The following is a 24,450-nucleotide window of genomic DNA, read 5'->3' as shown; positions in this document are numbered from 1 at the left end:
TATGAAAGCATGTTTGTGGGACAAATAACAAACATGAGGTATCAGGAAAGGCTTCCTACATGAAACGGCATCAAAAATGGGACCCAAAGGATGAAAATGAATCAGCACAGCTCGTAGGCATGAATTGAGTTGAGAGTATTTCTAGCAGAGGGAATACATAGCAGAGTCCCAGAGGTAAAAAAGAGCATGCAGGAAACCAAATCAATTCAGTATGGCTGTGGGTATCAATCCATCCTTTCATTCAGTTATTATTTATTGAATCTCCACTGTATGCCAGGCAACATTCTTGGCACTGAGTTTCCAAAGACTAAATAGTAAGATATGAAACTGGAGAGATAGGAACAGGAAAGATCAAGAGTGTCTCATAAGTATTTTAAAGCTTAATGCTAAGTTCCATGGGGAAAACATTGAAATATTTCTCAAACTAGTGAGTCATGCAGTTATATTTGAGTTTTAGAATGATAACTCTAGCTACAGTATGGGAAATGCATTGAAGGGGACAAGATTGATAGCAGAAGAGCAGTAACGAGTTACTGTAATGATTTGGATGTGACAAGATAGAGGCCTGAACTCTGGTGTTGCCAGTGAGGATGCAGTATATGGTGGACACTGCTGCATCCAGCACAAATTCCTTTCACTGGTCTAGTGCACACAGGCCACAGCTGCTGTGTGTCTAGTCAGCTAACAGCTCACAGCACCACCCTTCTCTTGACAATCATGCCTGAGAAAAAGAAGCTGTCTCACCTCAAGTATTATGCCCACCACCCCAGTGCCCACCACAGATAAATGTCTGACTGGCATAGTGGTAAAAAAGGCCAGTCCCCTTGCCTCAAGGTGGAACCAGTTCTGTAGTATAATGTATACTCCAGAGCTCTCATGGATCCAGCCTGAAACCAGACTCCAGCTGAGACCACATCCTTTTTCCCCCTACCACAGTCAGCTTCTCTCAACTCCTTCTCATTATAAATCACTTTCACAAAAATCTCGATCTCAGAGTTTGCATCTAGGGTACACAAACATGGAGAGATAGAGAAAGATTCAAGAGTTATTTAGGAATTATCAACAAAAGAACTTGATAGTGGATGAAGATTAGAGAGAGAAGAGTCATGAATAGAACTCAGGTATGGCTTAGATCACTAAATAGATGAGGAAACTGAGAAGAAGAAGCAAAGGATGAGTCTTCTTTGTTAGTGGAAGAAACTTCTCCATCCCCTGTGGAAGCAGCCTCTCCTCAACTATCTGAAGGATTAACACTGCACAGCCTGAGGAAACTGTAATGACCTTCCCTGAGGCAGTTGCCATAAAAGGCAATGCTGATTCTCCTCAGGACTCACCCCCACCACCCTCTTTACTTCTAGACCTATTACTGAATTCATGTCTCAGCAGGCCTCTAAAGTGAAGTACAAAGTGGAACCTACAAATTGATGCACTACACTCCAAAAGAACGATTTGAGCTAATTCATCTAGACAGAAAACTGGGCAAAATGTGTGGGGATGGATATTAAGGTATGGAATAATGGTTGAAGGAAGGTGAAGTTGGATCAGGCTGAATTTATTGGTATGGGCTCACTAAGCAGAGACTCTTCACTTAATGCTGCCCCTTGGGGAGTTAGGTAAAACTCTAATAGTGTGCTTGATTGGTTGGCTGAAACATGAACCGAAAAGGTGGTCCACGATGAGTAAATTAAAAAGCCAGACCTGCCTTGGTTTAATGTAAATGAAGGGATTCAAAGGCTTATGGAGATTGGAATGTTAGAGTGGATTCCTCATTTAAGACCTGCTCACTCTCACTGGGAGGGTCCAGAAGAAGTACTTTTCAGGAAGACTGCGAGAAATGAATTTGTGAAGGAATCTCTGGCATCATTGAAGAACTCTGTGATCACTGTCTTCTGTAGACCAGAACTTATATTGGGAACTATGGTCACTAAACTGGGAAACCTAAATGCAATGGGAACAATTTAATCCCATGTAACATGGGCCAAGTGGTGGCACTCAACCCCCAAGAGCAAGGTGGGCATGATTATCATAATGGACAGCAGAGTCAACACAGCAAGCATAATAATTTGATTCCAGCAGCCCTTTGGCATTGACTAGTTGATCATGGTTTTCCTAGAAGGGAAATAGAGAGGAAGTCTACTGGATTCTTACTTAATCTATATCAGCTGAAAAGTTCAAGGTTAGATAAACAAAAGACTAACTTCAATCAGAAAAATGGAAAGTCATGCCCTCTCAATAAATTTCCAGACATGAGCCAGTTTACAGACTCAGAACTCATTGAATGAAGGGGAAGACAGGTAACCTTGAGGAAGGACACTGGTACACTGCCAAAAGTTTAAATATTAATAATCTTCCTCCAAGTTTTCCCCAAAGGGATCTACAGCCTTTACCAGAGTAACTGCATTAAGGAAAAGGAAATAATTAAACCTTTCAAGAACTACTGGACACTGGCTCTGAAGTGAAACAGATTCCAGGAGACCCAAAACATCTCTATGGTTCACCAGTCAGAGTAGGAGCTTACAGAGGTCAGGTGGTTAATGAAGTTCTAGCTAAGTCTATTCCACAGTGGGGGCAATTGGTCCCCAAAACCAACCAGTGATTATTTCCCCAGTTCCGGAAAGTATAATTGGAATAGACATACTTAGTACCTGACCAAATCCCCACATTGGTTCTCTGACCTGTGGAGTGAGGGCTATTATGCAGGGAAAGGCCAAGTGGAAGCCACTGGTACTGTCTCTACCTAGGAAAATAGTAAACCAAAAGCAGTACCACATTCCTGGAAGAATTACAGAGATTAGAGCCACCATCAAGAGCTTGAAAGATGCAAGAGTGGTGATTCCCACCACATATACATTCAGCTCTTCTATTTGGCCTGTGCAGAATTTAGATGGATTTTGGAGAATGATGGTGAATTACTATAATATTAAACAGATGGAGACTCCAATTGCAGCTGCCGTACCAGATGTGATTTCATTCCTTGAGCAAATTCACACATCTTCTGGGACCTGGCATGTAGCTAGTGATTTGGAAAGTGCTTTTTCTTTTCCATACCTGTTAATAAGGACCACCAGAAACAGTTTGCTTATAGCTGGCAAGGCCAGTAGTCCACCTTCACTGTCCTAACTCAGCGGTATATCAACTCTACAGCCTTATGTTATAATTTTGTTCATAAGGATCCTGATTGCCTTTCCATTCCACGAGATAACACACTGATCTATTACACCGAAGCATTTATGCTGACTGAACCTAGTGAGCAAGAAGTAACAATTACTGTAAACTTCCTGGTAATACATTTTTGTGTCATAGGATAAGATATAAATCCAACTAAAATTCAGGGGACTTCTTTCTCAGTGAATTTCTATGTTCCAGTGGTGTGGGTCATGTCAAGATAATGCTTTTAATGTGAAGTATTACTTGTTCAATTTGACCCCTTCTACAACCAAAAAAGAAATACAATGCCTAGTGGGCCTCAGGGTTTGGTGGCAACATATTCTTCACTTGGGTGTGTTACTCTAGCCCATTTTTTCAAGTGACCTGAAAAGCTGCTAGTTGTGAGTGGGGCCCAGAAAAAGAGAAGGCTCTACAACAGAACAAGGCTTCTGTGCAAGCTGCACTGTCACTTGGGAAACATGATACATCAGAATCAATGTTACTTGAAGTGTTAGTGTCAGTTAGGGATGCTGTTGGAGACTTTGGACGGTCACCTATAGGTGAATTCTAAGCAGGCCCTTAGGATTTCAGAGGAAAGTCCTCCTATCCTCTACAGATTACTCTTCTCCTTTTTGAGAATCAGCTCTTGGCCTGCTAGTGGGCCTTAGTAGAGACTAAATGCTTAACCATGGACCACTGAGTTACTAGGCAGCCTGAGCTGCCTTTCATGAATTGGTATCATCTGACTCATAAAGTGATAAAGTTGCGTGTGCACAACTTCCCATCATCAAATGGGAACATATATGCTTGATCGGACTCAAGTAGTCCTTGAAGGAAAATTACATGCAGAAGTGGCCCTAATGCCCAAGGAATCCACTCCTACCACAACGCCATCCCTCTCCCAGGCTGCATCTATGACCTCATGGGAGTTCCCTACGGTCAGTTGACAGAGGAAGAAAAGACTTAGGACTGGTTTCCAGATAGTTCTTAGATGATATTCAGTCATGACCAGAATGTGGATAGCCACAGCACTATAGCTTCTTTCTGGAATGTCCCTGAAGGAAAGTGTTGAAGAGGAATTCTTCCAGTGGCTAATGCACCCGGTTGTGCACTTTGCTGGAAGGAGAAATTGCCAGATGTATGCTTATATTCATGGGTTGTGGCCAATGGTTTGTTGAATGGTCATGGACTGCAAGGAACTTGATTTAAAGATCGGTGACAAGAAAATTTGGGAAAGAAGTATGTGGATATAACCCTCAGGATAGGCAGAAAACATGAAGATATGTGTGTCCCATGTGAATGTTCACCAAAGGGTGACAAGAAGAGGAGGATTTTAATAAACAAGCAAATATTCTGCTTTTACAGTTGTTTCTGGCCCTTGGATTCAAACTTGGACGTTGACTCTACAGATTTTGCACTTTCCAGCTTCAATAATCTCATGAGGCAATTCTTATATTAAATCTCTTCATATATATATGCATAGACACATGCACACACATACTATTGATTCCGTTCCTCTGGAGAACTCTAACATCAGTAAATGGAAAGATAACATGTTATCATGTGTTGAGAGATTGAAAGACTTAACATAGTTACGATCTCAATACTGCTACCCAAAGAGACACACATTCAACATAATCCCTATAAAAACCCAAATGGCATTTTTTGCAGATACAGAAAATTCCATCCCAAAATTCATAAGAAATCTCGAAAGACCCCATAGACAATACAATCCTGAAAAAGAACAAATTTGGAGGTCTTAAACTTCCTGATTTCAAAACTTACTGTAACACCACACTAATCAAAACAGTGTGGTACTGGCATGAAGACAAGCATATATATCAATAGAATACAATAGAGTCCAGAAATAAAGCATCACATACATTGTCATGTGATGCCTATTTATACAAAGGTTCCAAGACCATCCAATGAGAGAAAAGACAGTTTTTACAAAAAATGGCTTTGGGAAAACTGGATGTCCACATGTGAAAGAGTGAACTTGGATACTCAACTTACGCCATGTATAAAAATTAACTCAAAATGGATCAAATACCTAAATGAAATAGCTAAACTGATAAAAAGCTGAGAAGAAAATATCGAGGAAAACATTCATAACATTAGATTAGGCAACGGTTTCTTGAACACCGTACCAGAAGCACAAGTAACAGAAGAAAAAATAGATAAATTGGACTACCTCAAACTTAAAAATTTCTAAGCATCAAAGGATGTAACCCACAAGGTGAAAAGGCAACTCACAGAATGGGAGGAAACATTTGCAAATAAATATCTAACTGGTTAATATCCAGAATATATAAAGAACTGTTACAAGTCAACAACAAATAACCAGTTTCAAAAATGGGCAAAGGGCTTGAATACAATTTCTGCAAAGAAGATATACAAATGGTCAATAAGCACATGGAAAGACGCCCAGAATCACTAATCACTCTTGTGCACAGCTCATGGAATCATCAAATGCTGCAGCCACTATCAAAAACAGTATGAAATTCTTTAAAACATTACAAAAGAATTACCGTATGATCCAGCATTCCACTTCTGGTTATATACCACAAATAATTGAAAGCAGGGAATCATAGAGATATTTGTATACTCATGTTAATAACAGGATTATTCACATTAACCAAAACATATAAGAAACACAGTGTCCATTGATACATGAATAGATAAAAAAATGTGATACATGCATGCAATGGAATACTTTTCAGCATTAATATGAAGGAAATTATTTCACATGCTACAACAGAGACGAACTTTGAGGACATTGCTTTAAGTGAAATGAGTCATTCATTTTTAATTATCTCTATAATTTATAACAGGTGTATATTTACAGGGAAGTTGTGAAAATAATACACAGAGTTTCCACATACCTCTCACTCAGTTTCCCCTGTAATCATCTTACATTAGTATGGTACATTTGTCTGCTAATTAATCAATGTTAAAACATTATTTTGAACTAAAAGCCATACTTTACTCAGCTTCCTTAGTTTTTACCTAATGCCTTTTTAGTTTTCCAGAATCTTATCCTAGATACTGCGTTACATTTAATTGTCATGTTTTCTTTGGCAGCTCCAGACAGTGATGACTGTCATCAAGTCAAAGAAAGACTCATTTTCCTTGTTTTTGATGACCTTGATAGTTTTGAGGAGTAGTAGTCAGACATTTTGCACAAAAGCCCTCAGTTTGAGTTCTTATGTTATTTTACTCATGATTAGACTGGGATTATGAGTTTCTGCAGGAAAGACCACAGAGGTAAAGTGCCATTTGAACACATCGTATCAGTGTATATACTATCAATATGACATCATTTTTGATGTTAACCTTGATCACCTGGCTAAGGTAATCCTTGTCATATTTCTCCTCTGTAAAGTTACTATTTTTCCCCCATTCCACACTGTATTCTTTGTAAGGTAGTCACTATGTACAGCCTACACTAAGAGGTGAAGAGTTATTTCATAACTCTTTGAGTGCAAAGTATCTACATAATCATTTGGAATTATGTTTCATGGGAGGTTTGTCTATTCTCTCCTACTTATTATCTATTTATTTAATTATTGACATCAGTATGAACTCAAGGATATTTATTTTATACTTTGAATTACATTTCAATTCTGTGTTATTTAACTTGTTGCTCAAGTTTTTCTCACCTTTGCCATTGGAGGTTCTTTCAGTTGGCTCCTGTGTCCTTTTGGCACGTACTCATCAATGTGTGAGTTTGTGTGTGTTTTAGAACTTCCTTGCTTTCCAGCACTACAAGATGCTTCAGTTCATCTTGTGCATTCTCTAACCAAGATGTGTGTTTTTTAAGAATGAATGAAATGTTCTGCAGTTAGATAGTTGCAATAATTACACAACATGGTGAATGTACTAAAAGCCAACTGGTTTTACATTAATAAATGGTTAAAATGATGAATTGTATGTTATGTGAATTTACCTCAATTTAAAAAAAATCACATAACTAATAAAAATTTTTGAAATAAATGAAATGGAATTCATAACGTATTTGAATTTCTGGGAAGCAGTAAAATTCCTTACAGGAAAATTTGGAGAAAAAGGAATAACGTCTACGCTCAATTATAAAGGTTTTGACCTATCAACCTAGAAAATTAAACAGAAAGTAAGTAGAAGATAGTAAATAATAAGGATAAAAGAATAAATGAAATAGAAAAGAAAACAAACAACAAACAAAAACACAAAAATCAATGAAACAAAAGCTCGTTCTTTGAAAAGATCCAGAAAGGTGATAGAACTTAGCTAGAATAATGAGGAGGGGGAGAGGGAGGGAGGAAAAGAGAGAGAGAAGAGACCAATTACTCACACCAAGAATGAAAGAGCATACAGCACTATAGATTCTACATATTAATGGGCTAGTAAGAAATTTTATGAAGAGGTAAGGCCAATAAATTCTACAACTTACAAACCAATTGCTTGTAAAAATATTTAAAATCTGAGGGAAAAAGAAAAGAAAAACTGAAGTCTCATATCAGTTAAAGAAATTAAATTTGTAGTTAAATCCATCCCCAAAATAAATCCAGGTCCAGTGAATTTACTTTTGAATTCTAAAAAATATAAAGTAAATAATACAAATTCTACACAAATTCTTTCAGACAAAAGCAAAGACTACACAATTCACTATATGAAAACAGCATTGCCTATTAGCCGTCACATTATAAGAAAGAAAATGACAAATATCCCTTATGAACATATGCACAAAGATATTAAACAAAATAGCAGTAAATGAAATCCATCAATCTTTAAAAAAAATAGTAATTCACCATGCCCATGTACAGTTTATTCCAGGAATGAAAGTCTGGTTTAACATTGAAAACTCAATCAATGTAATTCACTAAAATAACAAACTAGAGGAGAAATCACACAATAACTTCAATAGACGCATGAACACTGATAAATTTCAATTTAGATATGTGATATTTAAAATATCTTTTAGCAAGTGAAGAATATAAAGGAACTTGCTCAACCTGATAAAGAACATCTGTATAAAACTACAACTAGCATCACACTTAATGGTGAATACTCTTTCTCAATGATTAGAAATAAGACAAGACTTGTCCACCCACCATTCCTGTTCTGCATTGTACCCTAGGTTCCACACATTGCAATAAGGTAAGGAAAAGAGATACGGGAAATAGACTATAAAGGAAGAAGTAAAATTGCAAAAAATTGATTTTTAGGCAGATGGCACGATTGTATATGTAGAAAATGTTAAATGCTCTACAAAAAAATCTAAGGACTAATCAGTTAATTTAGCAAGATCACAGGATAAAATGTAAATACAAAATCAAATGTATTTCTATAATAGCAACAATTAGAAATTGAAAATAGAAACATAATGTTGGTGGACCTTGAGGGTATTATGCTAAGCAAAATAAGTCATAGGAAGAAAATCAAACACCATATGATCTCACTCATAAATAGAAGATAAAAAGAACAACAAACAAACACATAGAGACCGAGATTGGTTTGGTGGTTACCGGAGGGGAAGGGGGAGGGAGGAGGGTGAAAGGGATCATTAGGCACATGTGTGCAGCAATAGATTGTAATTAGTCTTTGGTGATGAACATGATGTAAGCTACACAGAAATTGAAATATAATGATGTACACCCAAAATTTATATAATGTTATAAACCAATATTACCACAGTAAAAATTAAATAAATAAAAAGAAACATAATGCTATTTAAAATACTATTTAGAAAATGAAATTTGAGGGATAAATTTTAAAAATGTGTTCAAAAACTATATATAGAATCAGAAAATATTGCTGAGAGAAATTAAATGTATAAAAAAATGGAAAAATATGCCATGTGGATGGATTAAATGATTCAAATTTTTACCATTTCAATGCAATTCCAATAAAAATCCCAACAGGATATTTGGAGAAATTGACAATCTTATTCTGAAAATTATATTCAAATTTAATCTTGCATATAAGGAACACGGAAAAGAAATCACTCTCAAAAATAGAACACATTTTGAGTACATACTTTAGCTAAATTCAAGAATTACTGTAAAGCTCCCATAGTCAATGTCGTGTGGCGTTGACATAAGGATAAACATATACATTATTGAAAAATAATAGACATCCAGAAAGACCTAAATATATATGAATTGTTATAAGGATGTCAAGGTAATTCAATGGGTAAAGAACAGACTTTTCAACAAATTATGCTGGATCACTTGGATGTCCCTATGAGAAAAACAAGAACCTCAATCACTATGTCACACCATATATAACAAATAACGCAAAATGAGGCAGAGACCCAAAAATCTGCATGTTAAAGTTAAATCTATAAAAATTCCAGAAGAAACTTTTTTGGACCTTGGGGTAGACCAGTGCTCATTAGACATGACACATTAAGCATGAATAATACAAAAGATTTTAAAAAATTAGACCTTTTCAAAATTTTAAAATTTCTGTTTCTCAGATGTCACAATTTTAAATATGAAAAGACAATCCACGGACCAGGAAAAATTTTACATATAAAATTTTAAAGTACTTAAAAAATTTATATATAAATGTATACGAATACATGTATATGAATACATGTATATGAATACATGTATATGTATACATTTATATATACAACTTTATACAACATATTATATATATTTATAAAACATTGATATGACAAAAGATCTATATCTAGAATATGTAAAGAACACTTAAAACTTAGTAATAAGAAACTCAGGACTATTTTGAAATTGTGTAAAGGAATCAAATAAGAATTTCACAAAAGAAGAAATGCAAATGGCCAACAATAACATGAAAATTTAAAAATACTCAACATGATTAATGATCAGGGAAAGCAAATTCAAACCACAATAATTTACCGTTATATACCTCCTAGAATGACTAAAAGGAAAATAGCTAACAAAACCAAGTGATAAGGATGTAAAACACGTGGAACCCCATGGTTGTGTTTTAGATATCACCTCAAATTTTTAGTGCTGCCTAGTATTCCATACTGATCATCACACAGTACCAGAGACAGCTAATTGGGAGCATTTTAGATTTTCTGTCTACTTTCATAACCCTCTGATGAATGTGAAAAATTGCTTTTGGAGTCAAGTACTTAAAATAGATGTCATTATTTTTATGCCCTTACTGCTTTAGTTCTTGAGCAATCAGTAGTGGGTCCCAGAAAAGGTTTAATATTGATGAGAAGACAAAAGTTCTCTCTGTGACATGAATTCACAGGTTCAATATTTCACACTGGAATTCTGCCAACTTGCTATTCATGTGAAATTCAGCTTTCTTAGAAACCCAGGTTCAGATAGAGAAAGGAGACTTTCACATGTTTAGGTTCAAAGCACAGGGAATACAATTCCTCATTCATGAATGGTTGTTTCTCAAACATGTCTCTCCAGAATACCTGCTTCTATGACAAAGCCTTTCGATCAACAGAGATAATTAATTCCTGGGAGAGAAAACAGCAACTACAAGATAAGGTCTTTGGACCTTTATAGGAACCTCTTTAAATATCCATGCAGTGTCTTTTGTTGTTTGTATCTCCAGAGCAAGATTCATCACAGGTAGAATAACCAATTTGAATGTTTCCTCCACTCTTTCTGCCACTTGCCTATGGGACCAGAGCCATCTATAGAAGAGCATTTTTCCATAGAGTTTCAAATGAATCTATTCTAAATTCAGTCCCAAGTTTTGTGTGAAAATGTTTTGAGGCTTCAATCTAGAAGGAAAGATTTAGACTTATAAAATTAGTTTCTTAACAACTGTTGATTTGATATTGAATTATCTGACTAGTTTCCTTCCAAATGTGTCTTATCTTATGTATTGAAAGAGAACTTATTACAAGAGGAGGTCAATTTGACTATGGAATTGTTTCAAACACCCCCGTAATATCACTGAAATCTCTAAGAGTATCAGGTAAGTTTTTCAATAGCACTGATACTTATTAAAGATTGTTACTCCCTATATAGTAATGGCTATATTTCAACACTTTCATAATATAGTAATAGAGCATTTTATCCTAATCCATTCTTCAAAAGATAGTTGGTAAATATCATTAACCTAATTTGAGAGGCAAAAAATTTGAGGCTCATAGAAATTAAGCATATTGTAGGACCCAGCTCTCTGACACCGGGCACCCTTTTGCCATGAGACACCTCCTTTAATAATCAAGACTAATCGTGAAGACGAAAACAAAATTTAAATACAGAAAAGACATAAATATGAATATTAAATGACATAAATCTTCAGCTATTTAGTTTAAGCACGAACATGGAGCACCCTTTCTGGGCTCAACTGCTGTGGATAAGATGAGTCTCTGAGGCTTCTTTAAAAGTAATGTTGGAGATAATTCTTGCTGAGCTTATTGCATGGTTAAATATTTCTCTGTATTAGTGCTCAAAACGTCAATTCTTCCTATCTCGTTGGTGCACACACTGTCACAAAAATAGATGAAAGTCTTATGTGTGTCTACAGCAGGGTGGAGAATATGTTGACACTTGTTTCCTTGATTAATTCTCATAAAATCTCAAGAGGTGGATATTATTATTCTGGCTTTATAGATGAGGAAACAACCACGTTAGGTGCCAAAAAATATACCCCAGATAGAGCAAGTTGCAAGTGGAAGAATTAGGATTCTGGTCTGGTCTTTCTGATTCTTAAACCAAACACTTAACCACTGCGGTAGTCATTTTAAAAACTGAGGAAGAATCTGGGGGCCCATGTCTGCAGGGGGATTGGATAACGGTGAACTGTATCTGAGGGAAAGTCGAGACAAAAATACTTTCTATGAATGCAGCCACATTTTACTTGATATTTGGAAGGTCAAACACATCGCTATGTGCAGGGTGTTTGTGTGTGGTGTGTGGTATGTTTGTGCATGTGTGTATATCGGCTGATGAAAAGTCTTCATCAGTTCTTGCCTCTGAAGGAGTAGTAAAGTAATTATAATTATTAGAATCATATGAAAAGGAGATAAAAGTTCAATATTGTTATTTATAACAATATAGGGCATAGTTTTAGAATTTGGAGAGAAAAAAGAAAAAATAAATCTAATCCTAGCCCTACCCTTTAATAGCTGCTTGATCTTGGGCAGGATCCTTACTTCACTATGCTTCTATTGCTTAATGTGTAAAATAAGCATAAAAATGGTAATGGTAATCATCTCAGAGGTTTGTAGTGGGGATTAAATCAGCAAATGTCCTCAAAAACACTTATAGCACACTAAGTGTTCAGTTCTGTTAATATTATCATCATTATACTTAATCTCAACATAAGTCTCTGAGATTGTTTCCTCATATGCAAAATGGATGAGTTAATACCAACCACACAGGTTGTTATCAGTATTAAATGGCATCAGGTGTGCAATGCACTTGCTACTATGTCATGTACATAGCAACCAATCACTAAAAAGTATATATTTTAGCTATTGTAAAGTTATTAGATTTAGTCAACAAGCATACAAATTCTTTTGTAGAAGCTCAAGTATACTTTCTTTACATTCCCATCAGCAATACTCTATTTATGTTAACTTCATGTGTAATTTCCTTACTGAGGTTCCTGTGTCTGCCTTCAACCCCCTCACTGAACCTCAGCCCACTTCATCCAAGACACACAAAGATCTTTATTAGAGCAATATCCACAATTGCCTCCTCCTCAAATTCCTCTTTATCCTCCCACTTGTGTTCTCACTTACCTTCCACGGTTCGCCTTTTCCTGAGGATAAAAGGAAAACCCCTTAGCTATGCAATCATATTCTTTATATCCGTATTCTACCTCCCTTCTCTAGCCTAGTTGCGACAATGTGTGTGATCTACTCCTTTAAGTTAAGTTCTTAGTCATCTCAGATGATTAAGTGTGTACACATGGTCTCCTATGTGTTTCCAAAATATCTCCATGTCTATATCTTTAACAGAATCTTGAACCAAGAGGTAATTTGAGTATCCTTCAAGAACTCAGAACCCTTTTTTTATTTCAAAAAAACCTCACAAGAATTTACAACTCAAAAGAATTGTCACATTTAATATTTATTAGATTGGATAAGTTTAATGAATTCATGATTACATTAATAAAAAGATCTTTTCAGATAATGTAATTAACACAATATGAAATACATAGAGAATATGAACAACGTGACAGAGTTTGTTCTACTGGGGCTCACAGAGAATTCAAAGATACAGAAAATCATATTGGCTGTGTTTCTTGTCATCTACATCATTTCTATGGTAGGAAATGTGCTCGCCGTGGTGACCATCACTGCCAGTCCGTCATTGAGGTCCCCCTTGTACTTTTTCCTGGCCTGTCTCTCCTTTATTGATGCCTGCTATTCCTCTGTCAATACCCCAAAACTGATCATAGATTCACTCCATGAAAAGAAGACCATCTTATTTAATGGGTGTATGACCCAAATCTTTGGGGAACATTTCTTTGGAGGTGCTCATGTCATCCTGCTCACTGTGATGGCCTATGACCGCTATGTGGCCATCTGCAAGCCCTTACACTACACAACCATCATGAATGCGTGGGTGTGTGGCCTACTAATGGGAGTGGCATGGGTGGGAGGATATCTTCATGCAATCATACAGATCCTCTTCATCTTTCGATTACCCTTCTGTGGCCCTAACATCATAGATCACTTCATGTGTGATCTGAATCCTTTGCTCAATCTTGCCTGCACTGATACTCACACTCTAGGGCTCTTTGTTGCTGCCAACAGTGGATTCATCTGTGTGTTAAACTTCCTCATCGTGTTGATCTCCTATGTGGTCATCCTGCGCTCCCTAAGGACCCACAGCTTGGAGGTGAGACGCAAAGCCCTCTCTACCTGTGTCTCTCACATCACACTGGTCGTCTTGGTCTTTGTGCCCTGCATATTTGAGTACCTGAGACCCCCAGATACTTTATCTGTTGACAAAACAGTTGCTGTATTTTACACTGTGATAACCCCCATGTTAAATCCCTTAATCTATACCCTGAGAAATGACCAGATGAAAAATGCCATGAAGAAATTGTGTAGTAGGAAAACTATTTCAGGTGACAAATAAATATGTTTGCAGCCCAAAATTGAGTCAACTGTGTCAATGGTCAAAAGGACACTTTGGATTACCTCAGCAAGAATACTTATGGGATAAAGAAGAAAATTAACTGCTATGAATCTTATATTCTACATTGAGCAGAGCAAAAACAGTTGCCAGAATATGAGGAAATCCAACCCAGGAGCTATCTTTGCATATTTAGAAAAATCTACCAAATTGGGACTTAATTTTATTAGTTTGTCCATGTATATGGACCCATACGATTTCCTTCTAATAAAAATATAAGAAATAATAAAGTGTTATGCAGTAATTGTATAACAATCCAGTAGCAGGCACTGCTATTACCCCTTTTTTACAAGTGAGGAAACAGACAGAAAGAGGAACTCATCAAAATTGGTATCCTGAAGAGCCAGTAACCAGAATCTAACTGATTTCTTAGACCATGCTCTTAATTGCCATAATTCACTGCTAGGTAATGATGATAGAAAAGTAAGATAATTAAACTAGTTATCATTTATTGAGGCAGGGACTATGCTGGGCACACTATATATGTATATTATCTATCACTAAATTCTAATAATTTTACATTAATAACTCTGCTCATTTTTACTTATCCTAATTGATAGTAATATGTTCCCTGCGACATTTTAGTATCTAAATACTTTAGAGTTATAAAAGTAATGGGTCATTGAACTTCTGTGGGGTAAGTAACAAAGATTACACCATGTTTCCACATACATGTAGGCTTCAGAATCATTTGACTTTGCTCATGGCACCATCTTGGGATGATAACCCATCAGAAAGTGTGATGACTCAAATAAAGAAAAATTTAATGTCAGACAGGAGTTTCTATTAAATAAACTGTCATACTCCATAAAGTACTTGCCTACTTGCTAACAATAGTTTCTCCAAGCAGGAAAATGTTTGCTACATAAGAAATATTTAATGAATGTATAAATGCAGAAAAGAAGATGAATAAAGTCACTAAAATATAGGATGAAAAAATAGTACTGGAGAAAAGAGATTTTTTCTCTACCCTTATGGATTCAGGCTCTGAGAAGAATTCTAGGCAGATTTCTTATGGAAGCCAGAATTTGTTTTTAGTCTTGCTTAAGCTAGGGAATGAGAAAGAAATTGAAACAGATTCTTACTGTATGAGCAAATAGTTTACTTTGATATTGCCCTTGCTTTCAACAAGGTCACATCATCTTATGAATGTGGGCAGTTTATGTTATATTTCTATGTTAAACACTTTAGTATTTGGTAACATTTCATTATGAGAAGCTGTATTTAAAAATATGTAGGTCTGTCTACACACAAAGCAATTTTAGGATAAATATATTCTATTCATTCCTTTCATCCTTCATTCAGTAATCAACATACATCTTGATCCCAAAGAATAGATCAGGCACATTGACAGTCGCTGAGGTGGTGAATAAAAAGACACCAGGTCATGCCTTCAGAGAGTTTAAGATCCATTGAGAGACTCCAAGAAGAGAACAGAAAATTACAACACATTGTTATAAATGGTAAGATACTGGAAGCACAGGGTGCTATGAAAGCGTGTTTGTGGGACACACAATGAAAACCTGGAGGATCAAGAATGCTTCCTAGATGGAAAGGCATCAAAAATGGGGCACAAAGGATGAAAACGAATCATCAGTGTGAATAGGCGTATGTTGAAATGAAAGCATTCCTAGGAGGGGGACTACATACAAAGGCCAAGAGGTGAAAAAGAGCATGCAGGAAACCTAACCAATTCAATATGGCTGTGGCTATGAATTCATCCTTTCATGCAGTAATTATATATTGAGTCCCCACTGTGTGTCAGGTTACAAGCTGGACACTGGGCTTGTAGAAGGCTAATTAGTAAGATATGAAACTGGAAAGGTAGGAACTGGGAACATCAATAAGGGTCTCTCAATTGTGTTAAAGCTTAATGCTAAGTACCATGGGGAAAACACTGAAATGTTCTTCCATTTCTTTTCGTGGCCTGATAGCTCATTTCTTTTTAGCACTGAAGCATACTCCATTGTCTGATGTAGCAAAGTTTATCTGTCCTTTAACCTACTGAAGGACATCTTGGCTGCTTCCAGGTTTTGACAATTGTGAATAAAGCTGCTGTAAATATCCGTGTGCCAGTTTTTGTGTGGACATAAGTGTTCAACTCCTTTGGGTAAATACCAAGGAGCAAGACTGCTGGATTGTATGGTAAGAGTATGTTTGGTTTTGTGAGAAACTGCCAAACTGTCTTCCAAAGAGGCTGTACCATTTTGCATTCCCACCAGCCGTGAATGAGAGTTCCTGTTGCTCCACATCCTCACCAGCATTTGTTGGTGTCAGTGTCCATATTTTGGCAATTCTAAGAGGTGTATTGTGGTAAAATATCCTTTTGAACCATTCACTTATCTAAAATTTGAAGCTTAAATAATAAAAGAAGGCTCATGGAGTTGAAGCAAGTTATCACTTATATACCAGTGATATATATATACATGTATCACTGCTTCAAATGCTAATGCATTTGCCTGCTCTTTTTTATCCTTTTAGTTTCAATTTTTTCATGTCCTAGGGATTAGGTGCATCTTTTGTAAAAGGCGCATATCAATAGATGATATATATTTACCAAAAGACATGTTTCAAAACGTTTGAAGATCTGCTACTCATACTAGCCCTAAATGGGAAAGCACCTAAATGTCTACCAACAAGAGAATGGATCAATTGTCACATGTTCACAAAATGAGATGCTATAGATCAATGAAAACAATCAGAAAATAGATAAAACATGAGGAATGAATCTCACAAACATAATAACGAGAAGACAGACAGTCAAGGGTACAATCTGCATTGCTGTTTTTCCACAAAATCCAAAAATAGGTAAATTTAATCACTTGTAGAGATGAACATACTGATTCACTTTGGAAGGTAGTTATTATAAGGAGATGTGAGGAGGACTTCCGGTGTCATGGTGATTTGTGTGTCCTAATCTGGTTGCTAATTACAGGATATTCCTCAGTTTGTGACCAGGCATGAGCTGTATATGCATGATATGTGCAATTTTCTGTATTTATAGTTGAGTAAAAAGCTTAAAAATTGAAGGTAATATTTTATTCTGCTTCTTAGCATTTTATGGCATGAAGAATGCCTTAACTATTTTATCTTTTTTCAATACAATGCCAAATAGGTGATATAATCCTTTATATTTAAAATATCATCTGGTTATTTCATATCATGTGAGCACAATTCATAATGATTAAATCAGGTGGAGGAGAGTATGAATAAGAATAACACTCAATCTTTTGATGAGGTGTCAATGCAGAAGCATTAAAAAAAGAAGGGATATACTTCCCGCTTGCCAGCTTAATTTCCCCAAGCAGTAAGGCCAGGAGATGATGAGAATGGATCTTATTCAAGTGATGGTTTCATTGAACCATGGCATGAAAATCAGAAAAGCTTCAGAAAAGTTATTTTTCTTCCAAGAGTATATGATGATACAAGACTTTCCTCAAGGCATCCTTCATCTCCATATTTCTCAGAGTATAGATCAGAAGGTTGAATATGGGGGCAATTATGGTGTAGAAAAGAGAAAACACTGTATCTTCTGGGAAAGTGGTGGCTAGTCTAATGCAAATGAACAACGCAGGTGAAAAAACAGGACTACGACTGTTACATGAGAACTGCAAGTGGAAAGAGCTTTGCTGCAACTTTCCAAAGAATATGCCCTGATGTTGTACAATATAATAAAATAAGACAACATCAAGACAGCAAAATTCACCAAAGCAATTAGGCCTGAATTAGCAATGACTAAGAGACCTATTATGTGTGTATTAGAATAGGCCAATTTCAGCAAAGGATGAACACATTGCAGAAATAGTGATCTAGCTCATTGTGGCCACAGAACGGTAAGAAGATGGTGAGAAGAAACTGACTGATGGAGTGTATAAATCCCCCAGTACAGCAGGCTATGATGATTGCATTACACCTTTGTCTGCTCATGATGATGCTGTAGGGCAGGGGCTTGCAGATGGCCACATAGCAGTCATAGGCCATCCCTGTGAGGATAAAGATGTCAAAGCCTCCAAAGAAAAGGGTGGTAAATAGCTGTGTCATGTAGTTACTATAGGAAGTGGTCTTCCTTTCTGCTAATAAGTCAGTCATTAGTTTGGGTGTCATAGAGGATATGTAGCAAAGTTCAACGAATGAGAGATTTAAGACAGAAATACAAAGGTTGCTCAAACAGTTGACTGCTTGTGATAGAAATCATTATGAGCAAGTTTCTTATCCAAACAATAATTTGTCGAAATAAAAATAATACGAAGCAGAGGATTTCAATGATCTTGTTTTGGGAAAGTACCAAGAGAATAAATACAGTGGCATTATGGCTTTTTACCATGGTCCAGTGTAGATAGAATACATAAATCACCTGAACTGATATAATTCATAAGCCCATATTTAGAAGTGTTTCTTGAGAAGAGTGATGGTCATACTCTATTCAGGGAACTAACTAGGTTTTGTTGACATCATCCAAGTGTTTCAAAGAATAAAAATCAGGTGTACAAATAAAATGACTCTCTAATAAGACTGTGTGAACATATGCTACGTGAGTTCCATTAACTCTCCAGCAAATTGTGATCAATGTCTGCCTCAGTAGATATGAATTCCTTTGATCAGTCAACAATATTAAATATTTAAATTTATGTAATGCCCATTTCCAAGCCTAGTGTAATATATACAATAATTCCTTGCGAAGGATACCATTCTTACTCTCTTAGACTCAAAATTTATTAAAGAAATAAATGTAAGTCACCTAGCTAATTATTGTTTAATTGTGTACATGCAAATGTGTAGTTTAAGCTGTTCTTATTAGTCAAATATATTTTACCTTAAATCCATTTATAGACAAATATTTTAAAATGAAAGACTCTGTCTTCAAGAGCCTGAGGTAAAAATTTGAAATATTTTAATGTTATTTGCTTCCTGTTTATCTATTTCCAGTGATTTAGAGAAATTTATATGCTGATGTTCTAAAACACAAGAATGTTTAGTCCTATAATTAATTCAATGAAAACAAGACACTTTAATGAAGCACCAAATAAACCTGGGACACATTTATTAAAAGACTGAGTAGAAGGCAGCGTTGTATTAGCGTTTTGCACTCAACTCAGTATATTATATTTGGCAAGTCAAGTTTCCTTTAGCCTTTGTTTTTTGGGGGGTTATGTATTTCTTTTTTTAATGTTTTGCCAGGAAAATACTTTTGCCTAAACTCATGAATTGTTTAGATAGGACTCTTCCATTGAGAAATGTGGTTCATGAGGAGGAGAGTTAGGACATCAGCTGTATTCTTTGCATTATACTACAATATGCATTTATGTTGGGTGCCAAAAATTTTATCTGTTGGAAGTAAAATGGGAAATCTACCATGTCTTAGAAATACAATCTTTGAGATATTCAAAGAGTAATGGAATGTGAAGATTCTTTGTAAATTCTGTGGATATGATTATCTAAATATCAGTAAAAGCAATTCAGTAAACTGACTTTGAGCAAATAAAATAAATTTTAGAATCTTAAAAAGTATTCTGAGCCCAAAGTTTCTTAATTCACTAATCGAATCTCTTTCCTCCACCAACAGAGGACTTGAACTGCAAGTCAAGGAAAAGTATCTGCGTATGAATAGTGTGAATCTCTTCATCAATCAACAAAAATGATAACAAGCCGATACTATTTGATTTCATATATCAGAACCATTGCAGTAGATGGTAACCCAATGCGGTGTTCACTTAAGCTGTTAGAGTCTCGATCCTGCTGAAAAATGACACGGAATGATTAACAATGTGTTCCATCAAATTCTTATTTAATTGTGAGTCAAAATTTTTATGATTAACCTTGACCAGATGTCTTCATAATGTCTGCACTGTCGTGTTATACATTTTCTGCCATAACCATATACGTGGCTTCTCAATGGATACCTACTTAAATTTCCTCTTCAACTTTCCCTATTTCTGATTAACTTAACATTGTCATCCAAAATGAACAGTCAGGATCTCAAGTCAAGATGGCGGCATAAGCAGACTCGGAACTCACCTCCTCCCGTGGACACAGCCAATTTGCAACTACTGGTGGAAAAATTACCCCTGAGACAGAACTGGAAACTGGATGAGAGGAACTCCTGCAACAACGGACAATCCTAAGTGAGGTGGAAGAGGCAGAGACTCCCTTCTGGAGAGGAAAAACAACGCCTTCACAAGCTGCCAGCTTCACTGCCACCGGGGAGCAGCCCACAGGTGCGCAGCCTCCCTGGAGGCGCGGGGCCCTGAGCCGGGGAGCGCCCCCGCTGTGGGCATATTGTGGACCCAGCACAATCGACACCAGCGGCATAATATCTGACTTTGCCTGCTACTAAAGCATTGGGGAGCACCCCCAGAAAACCGGTTAACAAAGAAACTAAAACTGGCCCTTAAAGGGCCCGCCCGCAAACTCACTCGTTTCAGAAAGCATCCTAAACTCACCAGAAAGAAAGGTGCACAGTGCTGTGGTGAAAAGAAACTCACCTAATAGGCCCTGAGTGCATCTCAGTGAGGGGTGAGACCTCTCCAGGGACTGGGACATTGGCGGCGGCCATTGTTGTGGCCTGGTGTGGGCGTGCTGACACAGACGCCATTGGAGTTCTCCCTGAGGCCTGCTAGCCCAGGGTCTGCCCCACCCGCTAGAGCACCGATTTAATCCAGCTCAGCCAGGGCAGGCAGCCCACCCTAGAGACTGGCCCCACCCAACACCAAGCCCTCAGGCAACTTGTGGGCCTGTATAGATTGGTGACTGGACTCTCTGCAGCCTGGCAACTGAGCCGACTTGAGGGGGGCAGGGTGTGAACAAGGAGCGGGTGGAGAGTGTGGGGTGGTGGCTGAGTGTGTGGGGCTCCAGCCGTGGAGAGACTGGTTCCGCTTGGGGAGGTCGGGGCGTGCACACAGGGCAGGACTGTGTTGACTGTGTGTGTGGACCTGTGGGGGGCAGGGCTTGTCAGCTGCAGAAGACTTGTCTTCTCAAAGACCCACATGGGGGTTTGCCCCACCTTCCAAAGACTGAAACAATTGGGTGCTCCTGTGCCTGAGGCCAGCCCCACTCAGCTGCAATCCTCAGAGAGCTGACAAGAGACCTGATAGACTAGAGGCTTACAGCAATTGTAAGGCCCAGAGCCTAACAACCTGCCCACTGGAGGCCTACTCACTTAAAAGAAATACTGCAACACAGATGTGGTATTAGAACTTGCAGCCAACTGTGCTGGGGCTCCCCACACCTGATAAAGAGACTGAAGGGCCCATAACAACTACAAGCAGCTGAGCATTACAACAGCTGGCCAGGAGCATAACTCGGACTCCCTGGGTGCCTACAGGGAGAGCAAACAGGCCACAACAGAAGGACACACGTAGCCCACATAGGGGTCACTCCTGGAACATCGAGAACTGAGGGAAGCACACTGGAAGTCTCCTAAGGCATCACTTACATAAGGTCGCCTATCCAAGAGCAGGAGACGTAGCTGACCTACCTAATACGTAGACACAAGCACAGGGAAAGAGGCAAAATGAGGAGGCAAAAGAATACATTCCAAGTAACGGAACAGGACAAAACCCCAGCAAAGGAACTAAGTGAAACAGAAATGAGCAACCTACCCGACAGAGAGTTCAAACTAAGAGTGTTAAGGATGCTCACTGATCTGGGGAAAAGAATAGATGAACTCAGTGAGAATGTCAACAAAGAAATGGAAGATATAAAAAAGAACCAATCAGAAATGAAGAATATAATACTGGAAATGAAAAATTCATTAGAGGGACTCAAAAGCAGAGTAGAGGATACAGAAGAATGGATCTGTGAGCTGGACGAAAGACTAGAAGAAATTACCCAAGGTGAACAGGTAAAAGAGAAAAGAATTAAAAAGAGTGAGGACAGTCTAAGGGACCTCTGGGACAACATCAAGCGCACTAACATCCGTGTTATAGGTGTCCCGGAAGGAGTAGAGCGAGACAAGGGGGCAGAGAATCTATTTCAAGAAATAATAGATGAAAACTTCCCTAACCTAAGGAGGGAAACAGACATCCAGGTACAGGAAGCACAGAGAGCCCCAACCAAGATAAACCCAAAGAGGCCCACACCAAGCCACATCATAATCAAAATGTCCAGAATTAAAGATAAGGAGAGAATCCTAAAAGCCGCAAGAGAATGTCAAGTTACATACAAAGGAAACCCCATAAGGCTATCAGCTGACTTCTCAGCAGAAACCTTACAGGCTAGAAGAGAATGGCATGATATATTTAAAGTGCTAAAAGGAAGAAATTTACAGCCAAGAATACTCTACCCAGCAAGGTTATCATTCAAAATGGAAGGAGAGATCAAAATTTTCCCAGACAAGCAAGAATTAAAGGAGTTTGTCACCAAGCAACCAGTGCTACAAGAAATGTTAAAGGGACTGATTTAAGGGGAAAAGACAAGACCACAAATAGGAAAAATTATCTATTTCCATGATAAGAACGTAATGGATACAAATGCACAAAAAAGAGGTTACATATGATATCAAAAACATAAAAGGAGGGAGGAGGGTAGTTAAAGAGTACAGCTTTCAGACAGAGGTCAAACTAAAGTGACCATCAATTCTGTATAGAAGAAGAAAGGAACAGAGAAGGACTACTAAAACACTGAGGAAAAAAAAAAAGTTAAAAAATGACAGTAAGTACATACTTATCAATAGCTACTTTAAACGTCAATGGACTAAATGCTCCAATTAAAAGGCGTAAGGTGGCTGACTGGATAAAAAAACAAGACCCATATATACGCTGCATACAAGAGACACACTTCAGACCTAAAGACACTCACAAACTGAAAGTGAAGGGATGGAAAAAGATATGCCACGCAAATGGCAATGAAAAGAAAGCTGGGGTAGCAGTACTCATATCAGACAAAATGGACTTTAAAACAAAAACTGTAAAAAAAGACAAAGAAGGGCATTACATAATGATCAAGGGAACAATCCAACAAGAGGATATAACACTTGTAAATATCTACGCACCCAATGTAGGTGCACCTAAATATATAAAGCAATTCTTAACAGACATAAAAACAGAAATAGACGGTAACACAATAATAGTAGGGGAATTTAACACTCCACTTACACCAACGGACAGATCATCCAAACAGAAGATCAATAAGGAAACATTGGCCTTAAAAGACACACTAGAAGAGATGGACGTAGTAGATATATACAGAGCATTCCATCCAAAAACCGAAGAATACACGTTCTTTTCAAATGCACATGGAACATTCTCCAGGATTGATCACATATTAGGCCACAAAACAAGTCTCCATAAATTTAAGAAGATTGAAATAACACCAAGCATCTTTTCTGACCACAACGGTATGAAACTAGAAATCAACTATAGGAAGAAAATCAGAAAAGCCACAAATACATGGAGATTAAACAAAATGCTACTGAACAACGACTGGGTTAACGGAGAAATCAAAGAAGAAATCAAAAAATACCTGGAGACAAATGAAAATGAAAATACAAAATGCCAGAATTTATGGGATACAGCAAAAGCGGTTCTAAGAGGGAAGTTTATAGCGATACAGGCCTATCTCAACAAACAAGAAAAATCTCAAATAAACAATCTAACAATGCACCTAAAGGAACTGAAAAAAGAAGAACAAACAAAGCCCCAAATCAGTAGAAGAAGAGAAATCATAAAAATCAGAGCAGAAATAAATGAAATAGAGACCAAAAAAACAATAGAAAAAATTAATAAAACCAAGAGCTGGTTCCTTGAAAAGATCAACAAAATTGACAAACCTTTAGCTAGACTCACCAAGAAAAAAAGAGAGAAGGCACAAATAAGTAAAATCAGAAATGAAAGAGAAGAAATTACAACAGACACCTCAGAAATACAAAAGATTATAAGAGAATACTATGAAAAGCTATATGCCAACCAATTAGACAATCTGGAAGAAATGGATAAATGCTTAGAATCATACAACCTTCCAAAACTGGATCAAGAAGAAGTAGAGAATTTGAATAGACCAATCACCAGTAAGGAGATCGAAACAGTAATCACAAACCTCCCCAAAATAAAAGTCCAGGACCAGACGGCTTCCCTGGTGAATTCTACCAAACATTCAAAGAAGACTTAATACCTATCCTTCTCAAACTCTTCCAAAAAATTGAGGAGGCAGGGGAAGCTCCCTAACTCATTCTACGAAGCTGACATTACCTGATACCAAAACCAGA

The 24,450-nt window shown here is 37.3% G+C and overlaps 1 protein-coding gene and 1 pseudogene across 1 annotated transcript; one reads left to right on the top strand and one right to left on the bottom strand.

Moving 5' to 3' along the window:
• Window positions 1-13,253: 13,253 nt before the first annotated feature.
• LOC131395791 (olfactory receptor 4C46-like) lies at window positions 13,254-14,192 on the top strand. Its single transcript, XM_058527612.1, has one exon. It carries the CDS (start codon window positions 13,254-13,256, stop codon window positions 14,190-14,192), a length of 939 nt encoding a protein of 312 aa, XP_058383595.1.
• Window positions 14,193-17,644: 3,452 nt separating this feature from the next.
• On the bottom strand, window positions 17,645-18,573 carry LOC131395436 (olfactory receptor 4P4-like; annotated as a pseudogene).
• Between the last annotated feature and the right edge of the window lie 5,877 nt (window positions 18,574-24,450).

This window comes from Diceros bicornis, chromosome 31, assembly GCF_020826845.1.
Source record: "Diceros bicornis minor isolate mBicDic1 chromosome 31, mDicBic1.mat.cur, whole genome shotgun sequence".
Classification (NCBI taxonomy): Eukaryota; Metazoa; Chordata; class Mammalia; order Perissodactyla; family Rhinocerotidae; genus Diceros; species Diceros bicornis.
Note: the sequence above shows the minus strand (reverse complement) of the source record. Positions and strands in the feature narration are given on the sequence as shown.